Genomic DNA, 19,312 nt, shown 5'->3' on the forward strand with positions numbered 1-19,312 from the left:
TGAAAGCACTTGGAGACCTGATCCACATAGTTTTAACTAATTTTGGAATTGAAACGCTGATAGTTTTGCTTTGTTTTATTTTTCTTCATCACAAAATCATTAAGGCATTAGAAGATAGAAAGAAGAGTGTGTTTCCTAGGTAAACTATAATTGTACAGGAAAGTTGAGTGCTGTTCTTTCATAATTCCTTGTCAACCCTCTTTTTAAAATTTTTATAAAATTTACCATTCTGGCATTTCCCCATTGATATTCATATTTACTTTCAAAGTTCTTCACATAACTTTGCAGAACAACTCACTAACTTTTAAAATAGGATATTGAGTTAAAAATGATTATGCCTCCTGTCATTTCAACTTCTTTCTTGTCAAAAAAATGTTAGAGACAATTAAAAAAAAAAAGGAAGAAAGCAAACTCAATTAATACAAGCAAGATGCCAAACTTTAGCATTTAACAAATGCTTGAAGTATATACTTCTGGATATTGAACATACTTCTTTTACAAATAGTATTTTTCCCCTATAAAAACAAAGAATTCTTTCTTAATACCTAGATGACAAATTCTCAAGATATACACAGTTGTTTCTTATTATGGCTTCCCTGGAAAACATTTCTGGGAAAGCACAATTCCCAGCCACTTACTTTGTTTACAACAGACAAAACTGCTTGTGTGGTATAAATAGGAGTCTGTCCTTAAATGCTGCTGAAAAATAAAATGCAACCATGAAACGGAGCCATTTCCTGCCCCCAAGGTGGCTTAAAAAAAAAAAAAATCTTAGTTACTTTCGGAACAGTACCAAAGCATAAATAATAATTATCAATTGTCACACAATAAAAGACTAATTTTACAAAAAAAGAAGAAACCAAGAAGAAAAAAACAACCAACAAACCAGCTACATATTCCAGAAAGACTCTCAGAATTGTCAGCATTAGAAAGTTTTCTTATCCTGCAAGACTATGAAGCCCCTTTTTGTCCTCCTGCATTTGTGATGTATATCTATAAATCGTTCTTGTTTGTGCAGATAAGCCTTGCCTTGTCTCCCTAACTGCACTTTCAAAAGAAGACTCACAGTTGTTTGACTTTTGATCTGGTGGCAGCTAGCTCGACCACCTGCACTGTGCATGAGCTGTTACTGAGCTCGCTTTGTCCCATCTTATAACACAGTGAGTCTTTTAAAATTGATGTGTGAATACATAACTTTACAATGCGAGCGTTCAAACAAAAAAATATGGTGGTGGTGGTGGCGGTGGTGCTGGTGGCGGTGGCAGCAGCAGCAGAAGGGGGAGATCTGTGGAGGGAGAAGCCCTGACACTCACTTTATGAAGTTCAGATATTGTTCACTGCCTCTGGCATTTAATGAAACAGATGGCCAAAGGCCTCCCTAACTTAACAGCGGAGTAGACAGTGGTGTAATGGTGTGGGGGCCTGGGATTGTAAAACGTGGTTTGGTGATGGTATATGGTAATAAATAGCCATTTACAAGCGGGGCTGAAGGCTCCTTTCCTTGTTTATAAGGAAGGCCTAGGGCTCCCTGCTTCTAGTTAACAGCTCAAGGCTGTGTTCAAAGACGGCATTGATGGTGAAGGGAAAGGGCACCCATCCTATTCTACATTGCATTAGAGAATGGCATGTATCCTGAGGAAAAAAGGAAAAATCATAAAAGAAGGGTAATTCAAGAATTAGGTCAAATTGTGGCTCGCAACTGAGAAAAATATAAGATGCTTCTCTATTGTGATTAAATAATGGACAAAAATATTCTGTTATTGTGAAGTCACTTCTTTTATCTTTGAATGAACGTGTTTACATTGTAGCCAAAATGCCATAGAGAAAAAGCTGCAGGGTTTCAACGAAATTACACCCACGTGAACCTAGATAGCAACTTTGAAACTATTCTTAGTCATCCTTCCAAAAATTACACATGGACCAGGCCTATACCAGGGCAAGGTGGCCCTGTGCTAAGTGTGACCAGGCTCCTGACTGGGGGCACCTTCAAGTTCAGAGCTAAGGGCCCTGAAGAGAGCTGGTCACACAGAGACTCCTCATGCCCTTCAGGGCAGGATGTGCCAGAGCTGTCATCACCTCCCAGTAGCAATTCTAATGGCTCATCTCAGTAGCAAGAAAGGCTACGCTTGACTGAAAATAACTAATAACATTGTTGTTTTCATTTTATAAAACACCGTGATTGGTTCTCTGACTGTATTTCTTGCTTTACGTTCAAGTAGGACATTTCAACCTGTCTGGATATCTGCACAAGAGTCTGTTGAAAGTCCATGCTTTGGGGGTACCTGAGTGATTCCCTGGCTTTATTTTATTTCCCTTTCACTTGGATAGCCTCCCCTATTTATTTCAGGTTGCACCATATTGTGGGGAACTATGTAAAATCCTTTCGGGGATGAGGTAAGGGATGAAAAAGGCTAGAAGAACATTCAGACACAGTTGCTAATAACTACAACGTACACAATGGAAAGCACGAGAAGTGCAAACTATGGGGAAGTATCAGTAAAGAGACCATTTCTGGCTGGGAGACTGCTGAAGGCTTCATGGAGACAGTGGTATTTCACCTGAGATCCAGAGTATAGATAATTGTTCATTTTTGAAGATAACATCTGTTGTTTTTGCCCACCCAGTATCTATTCCTCTTTTTAGTAAAAGCCCTAGATTCTTCTGAGAGAACTATTATTTGTCCATTATCAGTCCATGTCCCAGGTCTAAAACATCAGATCACAGATAAATGGCATTTTTACCTAACCGGAGCCACCCAGAACCATAAGACTCCATGCTATGACTTTCATTGGGACTACTGGGAAGAAAAAAATCGCTATATTCCATAGGTATCACTGGGAGGGCTGCCAAAAGATGTGTCTCAAGGAGAAACCCTGACAAAGGATGGAACCCACACACAAGAGAGTGGAGATGAGAGACGGAAAAGCAGGACCCAGTCCTGATGAGGCTGTTTGAACCCTTACATTCCACTGTGCTTGAAGTTGCTTCTGCCCTTGAACTATTTAGTTACATGTGACAACATATGTATTCTGCACTTTTCCATGTATGTGACTGTGGATAGTTTACTTCAATAAGCATCATTATTCTCATCTGTAAAATGGGGATATGATGCATCCTTCACGGGGTTCTCAAGGATTAAATCAGATAATATGTGTAAAGTATGGTTAGGGCCAGGCACACACTTAGGGCAGCTGTAGAGTTATCACTGATAGATAACTTTAGATGCTGTATTCAAATGTCTGACACAGGACCAAAATTCTATGTTTAAAGCTACAAGCATGTTATTAAAGAGAAACACCTAATACGATGAAATCCAAAGCTGTTCTTTAGTTTCATAAAAACGTCATCCATGTCATCCTTGAAGAGGCCACAAGACAAAGACAACAAGTCAAGTGTACAGTAACAAATTTATTCACATAAAAAGGACCACGATGTAGAAAAAAAAAAAGTTTTCTTTGTGGGATTATTCTAAGTTAGATCCTAAATCTAAGTCTAAAGAATCTGCAGCAAATTCCATCATGTTATTCTGAGAGAATAAGCACTTGATTAAAAGCTGAAGAATTTCTTAGAGTTTAAGGTTTTGCTATACTAATTTCAGGTCAGGGCCCATGTCTTCACTAGTAAAAATAGGCCAAGAATAAGAAATGAGTTAAACAGAGAAACGTAAAAATGTAAAGGTAAGTTACTTTGAGAGAATATACATTTTTCAGAGCATAAAAATTGAGAGTAAATTCTCAAGGACATTTTTCTCACAAGTCTTGAAAACTCTCTACTGTTGAATTTTCAGACATTGTAATAAGAACAATTAAAATATAACAAAGTGTATCCTGGGCAAAATGAGACAGGAAAAGAAATGAATTTTTAAAAAAGGTTTAAAAACATCCAGTCATGGCCTATTTCTTTAAGAATAAACCTGTTTATTTAAAAATTTATATTTCTGTTGCTTACAGATCTGGCATTCGTATTTCTGGTATACTTACCCTTCGGAATTATTCTGACAGTATACGTATTTAAGTTTTCCAGATGTTTTTACCTGTCACTCTACCAAGGCAACAAAACCATGTTTAAAATGTAAAATGTGATAGCAATAATAGGTGGCAATTATTCTCCAGATTGACTCAGAAGTAGCTCTGACAAAAATACTGTGTATTAAATAGTAATGGATGAATGGTGCTAGCTAGGTCAACTACATTTAATATCATCTGCTTTCTTTATGTTACAGATTAGTTACGAGGACCTCTCACCAGCTACATGCTTATAAAGTGACTATCTGCATGCTGGAAGGGTAAACAGACGTCACTTTTTGAAGGAAACATTCTGATTTATTTTTTCAATTCGTGGAAATAGTAGGGGCAAATATAGGTAGTGTGTGGGAAAGAGAAAATTATTTGATATTAAGGTAACCATACAGAAAAAGGTGTTTTTTAAAAAAAAATTACATGTGCCATTTCTTTTTGTAAGCCTTTTGACAATATCTATACATGTAGTCAATGAGCCAACATAAATTGGTTAAAATGTTCTTTGAACTTATGTCAGTAGACATATAATAACTGTTATATTCCGAAGGAATCCTTTAGATACTTCTAGAAACAAATATACTATTGTCAATAAATTATTCACTCTTCAGAGGTAAAAAGACAGAATCATGATGTCCTTTGTTTTCTGATGGAAAATCTTGAAAACTTCTATTTTTATTTTTACTGACTGCCAGCACTGTTTGATCTAAGCAAAACCTCCCAGTCAAATGTATAGGAAAAAACACATAAACATGCACATACGCGTACATGCAAACATATGAAGACCACCATTTAAGCCTCTCAGTGCTACTTGTGATAGTTTAAGATAACCAATATAATAATGAAATTTTGTGAAAGTCAATGAAAAATCCATTTCTTTGGCCCCAATCACCACATAAATGGTCATTTGTGTCACGACCATTTTTATTAGTATCAGAATACCACTTTATTTAAACTCTGTCTAAAGTATGAGTCAGGAATTATCCCTAGGTAGCTCTGCATCTTATGTCAAGATAGAAGAAAAATACAAGAAATCAGCTATACCTGTATTCTGATGTCAAGTTATACTATTATAATTTTGAATGAACCAATTTTTTTTTGTTTTCTCTTTTGGTAATACAGTAGCTATTCGTTACAGGAAGAATAATTTATTTATTTATGTTGGTTGAATCAGTTGCTATCTCACTAAACTGTCTCTCAATATTTTCTGCATACTTTAGCTCTTTTCAAAACTGTTGCTGTTAATGATTCCCTGTCATCTTCTATTTCTCCATTTCCCCCAAATGTTGGTTTTATAGCTATTAAAATCATATTTTCTATTGGTTATTTGTTTTCCTGGCGCCCTTTTTAATGACCAGTAAGGATTAATTAATTAAGGGACAGTAAGGATTAATTAATGACCAGGTGCAGAATCTTCCATAGCTTTCTTGAGGAATAAATAATTTTATGAATTCCCACAGCATTTTATATGCACATATTTTCTACTAGATTGAAGCACTCTGAAGGCAAGAATCAAACTGGTTTCATTTGAGGATTCCCCAAGGTCTTGTATATAGGCATTAAATATTTACTGAGGAAGTGACTAGCAGAAAAAAGAAAGGAAAATAGGGAGGGAGGGAAAGAGGGAGGCAGGGAGAGAGGAAGGAAGGAGGAATGAAGGAGAGGGGAAAGAAGAAAGGAAGGGAGGCAATAGATTCTGTTTAAATCTCATCTGAAGTTAATAAAAAATTAAAAAGCATAAGTGATAGTGCTTGCTAAGTATTCATTTTTATTTCCCAATCTGCTTTTGGTTTTACACATAATCAGGCGGACCTACATACAGACTTTGGCTCTGATGAAACCTTGGTTTCAGCTGTCTTCACAATAGTCTAATCAATATAGGTAAAACAATCCAAATGAGGGGCCATGGCATGCCTTTTCTGTTCATTTTGCAATTTAAAAATAATCTTAGTTTAAAAAATTAAAAATACTCAGTAATCTTCCTTTTAAATGAAATAATTCCTTGATTTGGTATATTGCATCTATTTCCCTATTCTTGATTATACAGAATTTATCAGGTGAAAATAAATAAGCTAATGTAGTATGCAGGCAAACACCAACACTGCACAAAGAGGACATTCACTTCTTTTGTTCCTATGTGAAGGTGACAGATGAGCACACAGTTCAATATTACAGTTTTTCTTAAATCAGAAGCACCTGTTAACACATGATGTAACCATGCCATTTTGGTAAGGAAATATGACTTCTCTTTCTGAAAAAAAAAAATCTTACCAGTGAGGGAAGTGAATGCCACGTGAATGGGGGGATGGAACAGAGGAAGGAAAATGAGAGCATTAAATCAAAGACTTTGGTACATTAATCCTGGTTCCATTTCTCTAGAGACTATTTTTCCAGGGAATAATGGAAGATGAAGTAAAGAAGTCGGTAAAATATTTTTGCCTTTTCCCGAGAGAAACTGTATATCATGTGGGATAGTAATTAAAAACTAAAACAAAACAAGCCATCTGCATTTGGTTCCCAAAGAACACAGTTAGGTTACAGTATTGATTACCAGTAACTGGGTACCAAAGTTGTGGTGCCAAGTAAAAAACACAATCCCCACTCCGCACAGGTGGACTTAAGAGTTTCTTTGGCTCAGACATAGCAAGGTGGTGTCCATCTGGGGATTTTTATTTCTATTCACACTTTAGACCAGCGGTGCGGCCCACGGGCCAACTGCGGCTCACAATCCATTGTTAATTGGTCCGCAGCAAATTCCAAAAATATATTTAGTTTATTTAAATAAACCAGGTGAGGCAATACGTACTTCACCTCGAGTGAATGGACCGGCTGTTTGTGTATTTTACCCCACATGGCCCTTGGTGAAAACCGTTGAAAAAAGTTTGGACACCTCTGCTCTAGACAGATCCCAAAAGGAGATGAGTCCAGTGACTGACTGAGTTTGCCAACAAAGAGAACTCCATGTAGATTTCAGCAGAGTCATTTTCTACAGGAGGCTTTTACAACAACCACGTTAGTATGATTTCCCTATAGGAAGCCCAGTCAAAGGTTGCAGAAGTGGTTTGTGCTTCCCCTTCTCTGAATGACTTGCAAATTTATTCAAACACAATATGAGGAGATGCTTTATTTGTTGAAATAACTGTCTGCAGTGTCCTGCACAAAAGGGTGAGGTACATCAAGCAGAAACACGGACAGAAATACACTGGTTTAGAAACTCATAAATCCTTATTTGAATCTGCCAACCTGAAAGCCACGTAGAGCCCGGATAAACTGTTTTTCCTAAATGCTACATCTGATTAAGCCATACGATTAAATGACAGCTGAACTTTAACATTAATATGATATTATTTAAATAACCGCATGATTTTTTTCTTATACTAAAAATGATGAATGATTTCTGGACAGCTCAATTGACATAAAGCAGTAGGACTCTTTAATGAGATTTGACAAAATGGAGACATATGCAGAATATTCGTTACAGCTCACATCGCAAGGGCCTCCCAGGGAAGCCAGAGGATTGTTTCCTCTTTTTCCTTTTTTATTGTGTATAGGCACTGAAGCATTCCTTTCAATCGCCACTTCTCTGTGGATTTTCAGTTTCTCTAGGTCATTTACATATTACTCTTAATCAGAGAATTTGGTGGTTTATGGTTCTGAATTGCGACTGTCTGTGCAGGAAAGGGAGGGGCATGAGGAGTTAGGTCAATGTTGGCTGAAAGGGTCTCAGGAACTTAAGACTTGCTACTGATCAGCCTGATGGAGAAATCACATCGTTCTGGCAGACTCAGCAACCCAATCTTTGACTGGTTCTTATGCAATGAATCTCTAACGGAGCAAACATACTCTTAGCAAATTATTAAATATGGATACATGATCAGAGAACACTTTACTCATTTTCAAATCGATTCCCTTCTTTAAGATTCCTATTAAGTTATTCTAGCAGTGATTCTCAACATTCCCCATTTACATTTCTATCCACAGTTTGAAATTGAAGGTTATGCTAGGTGATACTCTTACTTGGTAGATTCTGAATGTAAAATAATTCCATGCTGAATCTACCTAAGCTAAAAATGGCTCCAATTTTCAGACCAGTGAAAACATTTCTCACTCCCCTCCAAAAAATACAGAATATAGAATATTACCTGTCCGCATTCATTTTCACACTTTCCTGAATAGTCTCCATCAATCAAAGGTTAGTTACACATATATAAAACATTAACATGTGTTTGCGTGCACGTGTGAATTTAGATTACTCAGATATTCTTTAAATTTTAAAAACCATCTTTAAGTATACATAAAATCGAAATGTTTCCCCAAACAGTATCTCTTAAAAAAATAAATGAAAACCAGGCAACAGAGAGCAAAGCTAATACCAGGTGTACTCTTGACAGTGCAGGCCTGCATTCCCTCTATTAGAAAGAGGCTATCAAAATAGAAAATAAAATCACTTGGCTCCTGCCATAGGGCCTTCCTCAGGCTATGAAAAAATACTTCATATCTAACCCTAATTTTTTCCATAGCTTGAGGTAATCCCCCTAGCTCAAACTTTCTCTCTAATCTAAGGTATTCAGTATGTGTCCTAGTCCAAACAAGAGTTAATATCAGTGTTCCGTCCTTTCAAAAGGGTCTTGACAAAGGGTACTAAGAGCAGAAACTTGCATGCCTGGAAAATCCCCAGTTGCAATGAGATGAAAAACACGGTTTAAAAAAAAGGAGAGAGAGGAAGATGTGTCCCTACCTTGCTCTTACCTTCGCAACATCCCTGTCAGAACCCTGGAGCTTTTCCCCAAGTTAGCATCTGTTTCTCGAAGCTAGGTGAAGAAGAGAAGCATTAAAACTAAACCAAACCAAACCAAATCAAACCACACCATGCAACTGGATTATTTTTAAAGTGCACTGGCAAACAATAATCTTCTTTTATGACAGAAAATCCAATTCATAAAATATGCTTAAGAACACAAAAATACATTTTTGACACCTATACAATCACTGAAAATTCTTAGATTTAGAAAATCACATATAATAGATAATCCCAGGAGCTTTAAATAGGATACTTCAACTGGATATAAAAGTAAATGTCTCACAGGCTGACAAAGTTTAATATATATTGGTAATTTTTTTTTCAAATTATGAATGTGCAAAGTAATATAAATAGAAGCAAAATGATCTGAGGGAAGATGAGATCAATGTTTTTAGATTTCATTCTAAAAGACCTGACATACTCCAAAATCTCCCTCAATGACTTTATTCTCAGCTGTAGAGCTAAATAAAATATGTATGTGGGGGCATTTCAGGATGGGGACATAGAGTCAGCTTATTCTTACTCCATCCCACACTCTTTTCCCCCTCTCCTCAGATCCTATATCCCTCTGTCAACCTAGCCATTTTTAATATATAACACTTCTAGCTATGTAATTGTTACTGTTTACACGTGTCCAACACCTTTGATTTTTGTCTTATTATTTGCTAAATTTGTGAAAAGACTGTATCCCATCTACTTACTCTTTCGCGTGCTCGCTGTATCTTTTCTCTGTCATGACTGAGGTTTTCCAACATCTCTTGGCCAATTTGCTCTACAGAAAAGAAAATGTGAGTAAGGAAAGATGACTTTGGATATGAGAATGACCTTCAGATGTACCAAAATGACAATGGGTACAGAATTAATATTAAATAAGTGTACATTACACATCAGACACAGATTTCAATTCATGTACTTGAAAAATATTTAAAAAGTACTTGATAAATGTACCAATTTATCTTAGGTATGATGTGATGTGATTCAAAATTCAACCTATAGGACATGACCAACATGGCAGGAATAATTTAGAGGTGATGTGACTTGCCCAAGGCCACCTCAGCATCTTATTTGCCAGGATACAGGCCGGGTCCAATGGTCTCTCTATTACCATCATGAAATGTAGCCTGTGGCTTTACAGGTTATAAATGCTAATGATTCTACTCTGCCTTTCCTACCTTGTTATTACATTGCTTTGCATATGTAAGTAAACTCCATTTAGAACAGTTTTGATTTTAATGTATTTTCCCCACACAAATAATCCTCATACTATCAATTACTGCAGCTTACCAGTAGTGGAACTATTTGTAGGCTTCCGTTCTCTTAAAGCAAGGGCCTGTTTAGTGTGTTGTCAGCTACTGTGGATATTTGAGACAGGGTGAGGTGCATTCCTTAACAAGTAGTGGAGAGAGAACTTCCAAACATTTATACTGGTATAGGCAGGTAGGATCATTCATTAAAAAGCCACACTGCTGAGTACCAATGAGGTTTTTCCCTGCTGTGATCACCCCATTTGGTTGGCACTGGTTGACTCTTCCCTGACTGTAGAATCTTTAACAAGACTATAGAATCTTTTACAAGACCTGACACATATTCAGCTGCCTTGAATAAATATTTTTTTCCAGACTCTTCATCACCTGGGAGGTACTTTATTCTATAATAGAAGAATGACAATCTGCCTCTCTTCTAAACTTGGCAACTTGTCTACCTTATTCTACATTTCTTTTTCTCTTGTATTGTCTCTGTATCCATAACCTATAACAACAATCATCTCTGGCTTATAAACTAATAGAAAAATTCAAACATCATCTATTATAATAACAGCCAATAATTGTAATGAAGTTACTAAGAAATCCCCATGGTAGTTATATGATTCATGTATGTATACTGACAAACGTTGTAGGGAGACATCCTAGAAACTGTGGAGCAGTGGCTAAGCCATACTGAGTGCTTCGGCTATGAATTCACACTGCTTGGGCATAAACCCCAGCACTGACCCTAGCTGTGGGGCCTCACGCCAGTTACCTAAGTTTGTTGTGCCTCATTTTCGTCATCTCTAAAATGGGGGTGTTCATATTTTGGTGTCATGGGGTTGTTGTCAGGGTTAAGTAAGATCATTCAGTTCAACTATTTAGCACAGTGACTGGCCTATGACAATAAGTATATTAAATAATGATGATTGACATAAAAAAACAACAACAATGGATTATTATGACGATGACCCCTTCCTACTCCAAGTCTGCCTTAACCCACTTGAATTGCAATTTTAGTCATAAAATAAAACATCTGTCCTACCTTTCTCACAAAATTATTGTTATAGCAAAATGACATAACCTAAATAAAAATGTCCGAAAGCTGTAAGGTACCATACAAATGCATGTAATTGCATAGTTCATGAGAATCAATGCACTCAACAAATAATCAATGAGTCCCTAACACTATGCCAGGTATAGATGTTGGGACATGGCCAGTAAACAAGATCAAGCCCTTGTGCTCAAGGAACTTCCATGCTAGTTGTGAAAATTTAGCAGTTAAAGGGGAAATGTTATATTAGACTTTGCATTTCATGGTACATCAGAAAAAGGACTGGACTTTATATTCCTTTCATGATAAAAAATCCAAATAATAAAAAAGACTTAAATACAGTAACATAAATATATATTTTTGATACCTATAAAATGGAAAATTCTTTCTAGTATAGTATCTCCTCTAAGATCGATGTTAGCTTTTTATTATTATCTCCACGCAATTTATCCTGATGGTAAAATTGAATAAGATATGTGGTTCCCAGTTGAGGCATCATAAAAGTTAAAAGATAACATCAATAGTTGAGAAGGAGGACACAACTAGGGTTGAATTTTTTTTTTTTTTTTTTGCATAACAGCTACAATATTCACTTTTTTCATTCTATTAGGTATTACCATTACATTGAATTCCTTTAATCAACAAACATAGCAATTTTAATTAATTTTTAACTTAAAAGCTCTAATATCAATGAACACCACAAATACTGGAATTATTTCAGCAGAATGCTATCTATATAGTATTTTCTCCTATCAAGATTGATGGTATTAGAATATGTAACCTCAAATGAATAGAAAGTAGGAGATTATTCCTCCTACTTTATTATTATTATCATTGTGTCTGTCACCAGCATAATGCTCCCAGTAAGTATGTGTAGAAGGAATAAAGCAATGAGAAAATGAAATAAAGTGAAAAGTGGAGTAGATCAAAGGTTTGTGATCTATTCCTGCTCCCTCAAAGTATATCAAGTGCAGTAATGGAGAAGTACCCACAGAACTGCAGGTAAACAGATTCATAATTTTATCAGGTTTGCCAGTGTAAAAATTCAATTGTGAATGGATCTATAGTCTGCCACTGAAGGAATCAATGGAACAAGAGGTAAAGAACTCAGGCCTTTTCAGGAGTCATAAGTCCCTCCGTCAATCTTTTTGCCTCTTGAGAAATAACTCAGCATCCAAGGCACTAACCCCATCTGGCAAGAGATGAGATATTAGCAAGAGTGTACACATCCTGATCTTAACATACAAATATCATATATTTGTTGGAAACAGAATTATTTTTTTTAATTGCTTACTTGCTACCTTTAATACCCCCAACAAAGGAAATTCCAGGCCAAACATAAGCTCACTCTTATGGAATGAAAAAAATTCATGCAAAGAAAGTTATGTATTTTTTTTTCATTATAGGTTCCCCTTCCCTAATCAAGCCAAAATAAAACAAGACAACAAATAAGAAGGGATTATTTTTAAAAGAGATTGTCCTTGGTCAGAATAGCATTAGACATTTAGGGATTATTTCATTACATAATTAGTAACATTGCTAGGTTTATTTTTCTTAAATAATTTAACTTAAGATGTAAGCACTGACCCAAAAAGCACCAATAAAGAACACAAGCTCTTAGTTCTACACCAATGCAGATGTGATAAGCTGAGTCTAGTTTGCAGTTCTTTAAACTTTCATAGTGCCTTTAGAATGGAAATAGCCATACCTCTGCTACTGAAATAATTTGAGAAATCATAAATTTTATAAATACTAAACTTGTTGACTGTGCGAGGATCTTCTTGAGAGTAAGAAACAATAGGTAGCATAAAAGAAAATCAAAACCGATGCTGTATGCTGGAATTCTGCACCCCAGTATGAACATGAAAAATGGATTCCTGGGAAGAAATTTCCTTCCTGTACTTCTGTCCTTTCCACAGGGGACATGGGGATCATCCTGAGAGTATGGCATTCAAATATATAAAGTGAGCTTTCGTTTTCACAATTACACAGAATGAATCATATCCTTGATTCACTGCCCTTTTTATTGGGTCACAAACTGCAAAATGGGTTTTGGTTAACATTTCCTCTCCTTTTCAATACATGGGGTGGGGGTAATACAATAGGCATTCCACACTTTCCTTCCCCATAAAGGAATGCAGGAGGAAGCAGGGAACTATAAATTGAGCCAGATACTTCCTGAAGGACTGGCCTGGCATCACAAAAGATAAAACCTGGTTTGAGGAGCTTGTACCACACTGAAAGCATCTTTGCTCTCCATTCATAAAATAAACATGCCAACTGAACTATCATAAGGCTGACCTGAATGAACTTTAAGAAAAATACTGAACTTGTATTTTAGAGATGAGCAAATTATAATATTCCTTATAAGACGACAGAAGTGACACTCACATCATGTTATAAGATAAACATGGTTAAAAGGGAAAGGCATCAAATATGTCACCAGAAAATGTTTCCTTTCATAAGTTCAAAATATTAAAGAAGAATTTTAGCCATTATGCTGTAAGCAGTGCACTCACCAGAAATAATGATCATTCCTCAGTACACTTATACTTAACTTTCTTTTTATAAGCTTTATCAAGGATGTGGTTTCCAACAAATTATTTTAAAAAGTGAAAACAACCAGTTGAGTCTTCTTTAAAAAGCTAAGAGACAGTAGAGTTATTTTCTGGCACTCAAAAACTTAGCAATTTTAGTAATAGGTAAAAGGTGCTTGAAATTATCCAGCTATTGTTTGCCTATGGGGACTTCTGTGAAATCCAGGAATGCAAATAAATAAGTAAGAGAGCTATTTTTGAAGTAGAACACCAACCAGACAGATGAAAAACACTGTGATATTTCCTAACAATTTGGAGTACTGAATTTTGGACATGGTTCGGGAAATTTTGGCCACTGAGTCTAATAAGAGTAAAAACTTATTGCTTTGGAAAAGCAAAGGAATTCATATATAGCTTTCTCAGGAGGAAGCTGCTCATGGAGTGGTTGGGTCAGCCATTCTTTGGTATTCAGCACACCTCTTGGATGATGACTCTAATATCATGTCCTGAGTAGGCAGGTTATCCTCAATATAGATTACTCAGACATGAAAAGTCTTTTGAATTCCTGACACCTGGAAAGGTGGGGGAATGGAAAAGGCAATTCTTTCACTATATTCCATTACTAGACATTTCAAGACATGTGAGGAACTTCTGCCTCCAGTTAGAATGTAGAAAGATGTCAATTACTACTCTCATAGAATCAAGGAAAACCCAGACAAAATAGTTACCATTCTTGTCCAGAGGAAGTCCAGTGCAGGCAAAGAAGCTCTGATGGATTCTAGAGAGAAGCAAGCATCTCATATGTGAGTGAAGAGCTGTGGCAACATTCATACCTGGGGCAAGTGCCTGGTCTGAGTTCTGGTATCTCACTAAAAGACTGTTCAGTGACGAGGAGAAATCACTCAAATATCATATGAAAATGTAAGCTTACAGGACAGAACGAGACCTAGATGAGATCTAAACCCCAAAACAAATCACTTGGTCTGATAATTGTCCTTTGATCTCTAAACCTGCCAAGGAAGAGGCAGTGGAGGGGCTGGTTAGTAAAGAGAAATCATATATTCCCACACATTCTTATGGTGCTTGTATTCTGAGACACCATCTGAGTTAAGTCCAAACATGTACCAAAAATATGGGAAACTGCAGACCAACCTACTCCCAGATCAAATACTGACAATTATATTTTCAGGAGCATAGACACATGTTGGGGTACACTACTCTTAGATGAATCCAATCTAATTAGAGATTCAGCTTAGCACCAGCCCAACTTAATTTTGGGAAGAATCTGATCAGTCCATTAATCAAATACAAGATAGAATAAAATACTTCCAGAGGAAAATAAATTCAAAATGTTTCTATTTCAGATTCTACTATTCTTTTTTTACACCATGTCTAGAATACTATAAAAAAAAACAAACAAACCATAAGACACACAAAGAATGTGGGGGAAAAGGTGAATAATGAAGTGAAAATATAGCCTAATACAGACTAACAGATGACTTAGTCATTAGATTTAGCAGATTAAAAATGTGAAACAACTATTATACCTATGTTAAATAATTTAAGGAAAAGGTAAACATAATGGATGAAGAGATGGGTTTTTCAGAAAAGAAATGGAAACTCTAAAAAGGAACTAAATGAAATTCTAAAATGAAAAACTACATCATCTGAAATCACTTCACTGGATGGACCAAATAAAATGTCTTTCACGATACAAGAAAGAACCACTAAACTTGAATACAGGTTAATAAAAATTATTCAAACTGAGAGAGGAAAGAATACAGCATCAATAATCGGTAAAGTTATAACAAGTGGTCTTACATACAAGCAAATAAATTCCCAGAAAGAGAGATTCTCAGAGAGAAACAACAGGATGGGAGAAATATTTGAAGACACAATAGTCAAAACTTTTCAAATTTTATGTTTTAAAAAGTAAACCCACAAATAAAAGAAGTTCAATGAGATCTGAGCAAGATAAATACAAAGAAAACCATACCTAGTTACATCATAGTCAAATTACTAAAAACTAAAGATAAATAAAAAATCTTAAAAGCAGTCATAAGGAAAAAGACAAATAACGTACAGAAGACTAGTGATGAGAATGAGGGTTGAATTTTCATCAGAAACAATGCAAAAAGACAATGGACAACATAACAAAATGCTGGGGAAAAAAATCATCCTAGTATTCTGTATCCAGTAAATATACCCTTTAAAAATGAAGGTGAAACAAAGACAATTTTAGATAATTGAAAACTAAGAGAATTATCCAGCAGAATGGAGCCACAGAAATCTTAAAGGAAATTCTTCATGATGCAGGAAAATGATAGTAGACGAAAATTTGGATCTACAGAACTTAGATCCAAATAAAGTAAAAATAATAACAACACATGTAGAATTAAGCATATGAAAACCACAGCACAAAAGATGGAAAGTAGGTAAATAGAAGTATGCTCCTGACTGGTTTTTAAGTAATATGTGAAGTGGCATAATATTTATTCAAGGTAGGTTGTGATAAGTTAGGGATGAAAATTATAATCCCTGAGCTTCTTTGTTCAATATGGTACCTACTAGCCACATGGGGCTATTTAAATTAATTAAAATTAAGTAAAATTTAAAATTCAGTTCCTCCATAGCACTAGCCACATTGCAAGTAGTCAGTAACTCCATGTGGCTGATGGTTACTGTGTTAGAGAGTACAGAAATATCATCTCTAGAAGGATCTCCAAATTCCCCTTGTCTTTAAGACCCACTGAGAAAAAAACAAATAAGTATTCATTTGGGGTTTAATTTAGGTGAAACACTTCCTTTCTGTGCTCGTTGGTTTCCTTAAATGTAAAATGACAGTCTTAGACTAGATAATCTTTAGTGCTCCTTCTGGCTCTAAAATATTAGGACTCCATGACTATAAAATCTTAATGTCTCTTTTCCTCTATAGAGAATTTAAACAAACTAAAGCACAAAGAGCCAAATGAGGCCCACAGATGTATTCCCACCCCCTGCCTCCCCAACAATGTAAAACAACAACAACAAAAAAACTTAAATGCTCTCAAGCAGGTTATATCCTCTCCTGTTTGCCCAAGTCTGCAACAGTGGACTGCTTCATACAATAGCCTGCTTGGCCTCTGAGGACATTTGCATTTACTATTGAGTATAAAATATTTACAAGCACTTTGATGATGACATTATTACAGGAAATTATACATTCATATAAACTGAAGGTAAACTTACACATTCTTAGCAGAAATAGACAAAAGAGTGCCCAGGGTTTGCCCTTTCCTTTCCATTCCTTTCCTTTCTTTTCCTTTCTTTCCTTCCTTTTCTTCCTTCCTTCCTTCTTTCCTTCCCTCCCTCCCTCTCTCTCTCTCTCTCTCTCTCTCTCTCTCTCTCTCTCTCTCTCTCTCTCTTTCTTTTCTTTCCTTTTTTAAAGCAATTATGATTTAATCCTGCCTCCTTAGCAGGTGAGTATATATTCTATTTTGCTTTAAGATGATCAAATCTATTATTAAACAATTAAAAAATCTTCAGTGCTACTTTCATCAAAGTCATAGTAGCAGAACCTCCCCTTAGTTACCTGGTTTGCTGCAGATATTAACAAACACTATTCCCAGAGCCCTCAGACATTAGTCACGGAAGCGGTGCTATCAAAAATGACGCTCTGGAATGAACAGGTACGATACAAAAAGACATGTAAATTGAGGTTGTTAAACAAAAGGAACCATGTTAATTACAGCGCCATTCAAAAATGAAAATGAAGCTGTTCTATTCTGTGAAACAAGACCGGAGCCCCGGGAAAGACATCCCATTTTCACAGTAAAGGATGTAAAAGCCAGGAGATGAAGCCGCAGAAAACCTGAATGGGCAAAACTGTCAAAACACATCCCAAAGGCTCACTTGTGGAATTTACCAAACATGTATTTACTTAACAGACAAGGGAGACGAGCACAGCATCATCCCGACCTCTGAGTGGAATGAATTACTCGTTCAAAAACAAAAAGTGCTGTAAACTACTGACGAGTGGCAAGAAAGTCATCAGAAAGGCTTTTGAGAAATCATTAGGCGCAGAGTTAATCACCATCTATACTCTCTAAACTGTGCACATTTCTATCACTGAATGTATAACGTTCTAATTATCTCCTTATTCAGAAGTCACTATTGGGTGGACCGCGGAACTTAATGTGGCTAGCAAACATGTTTTGTTTTTATGAAACACAATTTTTAAGCATGTCTGAGCTGGATGGCAACAACTACATTTTTTTTTTTAAAGGAGATTTCATATAAAAGGCTGGACTTCTAGATTCTTTTGAAGTTTGGAATCTGAGGCCAGCCATGTACTGTGGAGTTTGCTACCTCTTCACTGGACCTGTTTCACTCATTTGTATTCCTGCTTTGCTGCTGCAGGATCTGAGTTTGTGACTCTGTTTGTACATTCTTCCTTCCCCATTAGATTGTAAACTACTTTAAAGATGAGGCTGTTTCTTATTTCTCTTAGTATATGCAGCTTTTTTATTGGCAATGCCTGACATATGCAGTTGCTCAGAAAATTTTTGGTTATGGGAACCACTGAGATTGAAAATATGATGGTCTTCCATAAATTTATACTAATAGAAGTAGAGATTTTGAGAAGAAATATGAGCCTTAAGAGTAACTGTACAGATGAGCAAATGAGGATGCGGGATTCGGGGTGGGGTGGGGTGGGGGGATCATCCAGGCGACATTACCAAGTACCAACAGAGCTGCAGCCACGACCAGGTAATCCTCTGACTCCTAAGTCAGTGACCTTTGCAATAAATAAATTTGACAGTGTCCTGTCCAAAAGGCATTACAACGTGGGTGACCAGGCATTGTAATACTTCAGCACACATTTACAACATCAGTGCCCAAGAAAGGCCTTTGTGATAACTGGGGCAAGAGTTGGACAGCAGACACTCCACATTTCCTGAACATCGTTCCCATGTAAGAATCACTGCACCCTACAGAGAAATACGCTGTGATTTCACGATCTTGACTGAACAACTTTCTGTTCTTTGCAAATTATACAAACAGCAAAAACATCCAGGAGCTATTGTATTCTTATCCAAACCTTTTGACTTCAGTCTATTTTTGTTCTTTAAAAAAATAAGAGGCCAATTCTCACATAAACTTGTAAAATCCCCCATTCCACTGGCCCCTTTCTCCAATCTCCATTCACAATGGTAAGTGAATCTGTAATGTTTTTTTTTTGATTAAATAATTTTTTTTTTCAAATACAGTTGACGTACAACATTATATTAGTCTCAGGTATACAACATAGTGATTAGACGTTTAGATACCTCACGAAGTGAGGATTTGTTATTCTTAGCAAATCAATGGCGGAGATGAAAACTTGAATATATTTGAGTTGATCACTGTTGCTATAAAAAGTAGGTAATCAGAAAATGACATTCCAACTTCCTCCCCAACACCCCTCCCCCACATACATTTATGGAATAAAATACATTTTTTATTTTTTGGAATAAACATACATTTATGGAATAAAATGTATTTACTTGGCTTCAGACCCATGTTCAGAGCCTAATAGGGGATCACTCAGGGTTTTGAAATAGAAACAGGGACAAATAAAACCACAGAATCTTGACTATTATAATGTGAATACAATACTAGAATCACTGGCCTTGGCAATC

General features: G+C 36.1%; 1 protein-coding gene across 4 annotated transcripts in view; it reads right to left on the bottom strand.

The window, feature by feature from the left end:
- The window catches only part of VTI1A (vesicle transport through interaction with t-SNAREs 1A), a 332,570-nt gene that overhangs the window by 123,787 nt on the left and 189,471 nt on the right, over positions 1-19,312 (bottom strand). For 2 of the 4 annotated variants that reach the window (XM_081073987.1, XM_081073986.1), the window contains exons 7-8: positions 9,519-9,589; positions 8,766-8,827 (exon numbers count right to left, since the gene is read on the bottom strand). In XM_081073987.1, the coding sequence (XP_080930113.1) occupies positions 8,766-8,827; positions 9,519-9,589 (133 nt within the window). Of the gene's footprint in view, positions 1-8,754; positions 8,828-9,518; positions 9,590-19,312 lie in introns of all 4 variants that reach the window. The other 2 variants (XM_081073988.1, XM_081073989.1) reach the window with 1 other exon arrangement.

This window comes from Rhinolophus hipposideros (genome assembly GCF_964194185.1).
Source record: "Rhinolophus hipposideros genome assembly, chromosome: 15".
In the NCBI taxonomy this organism is placed as follows: domain Eukaryota; kingdom Metazoa; phylum Chordata; class Mammalia; order Chiroptera; family Rhinolophidae; genus Rhinolophus; species Rhinolophus hipposideros.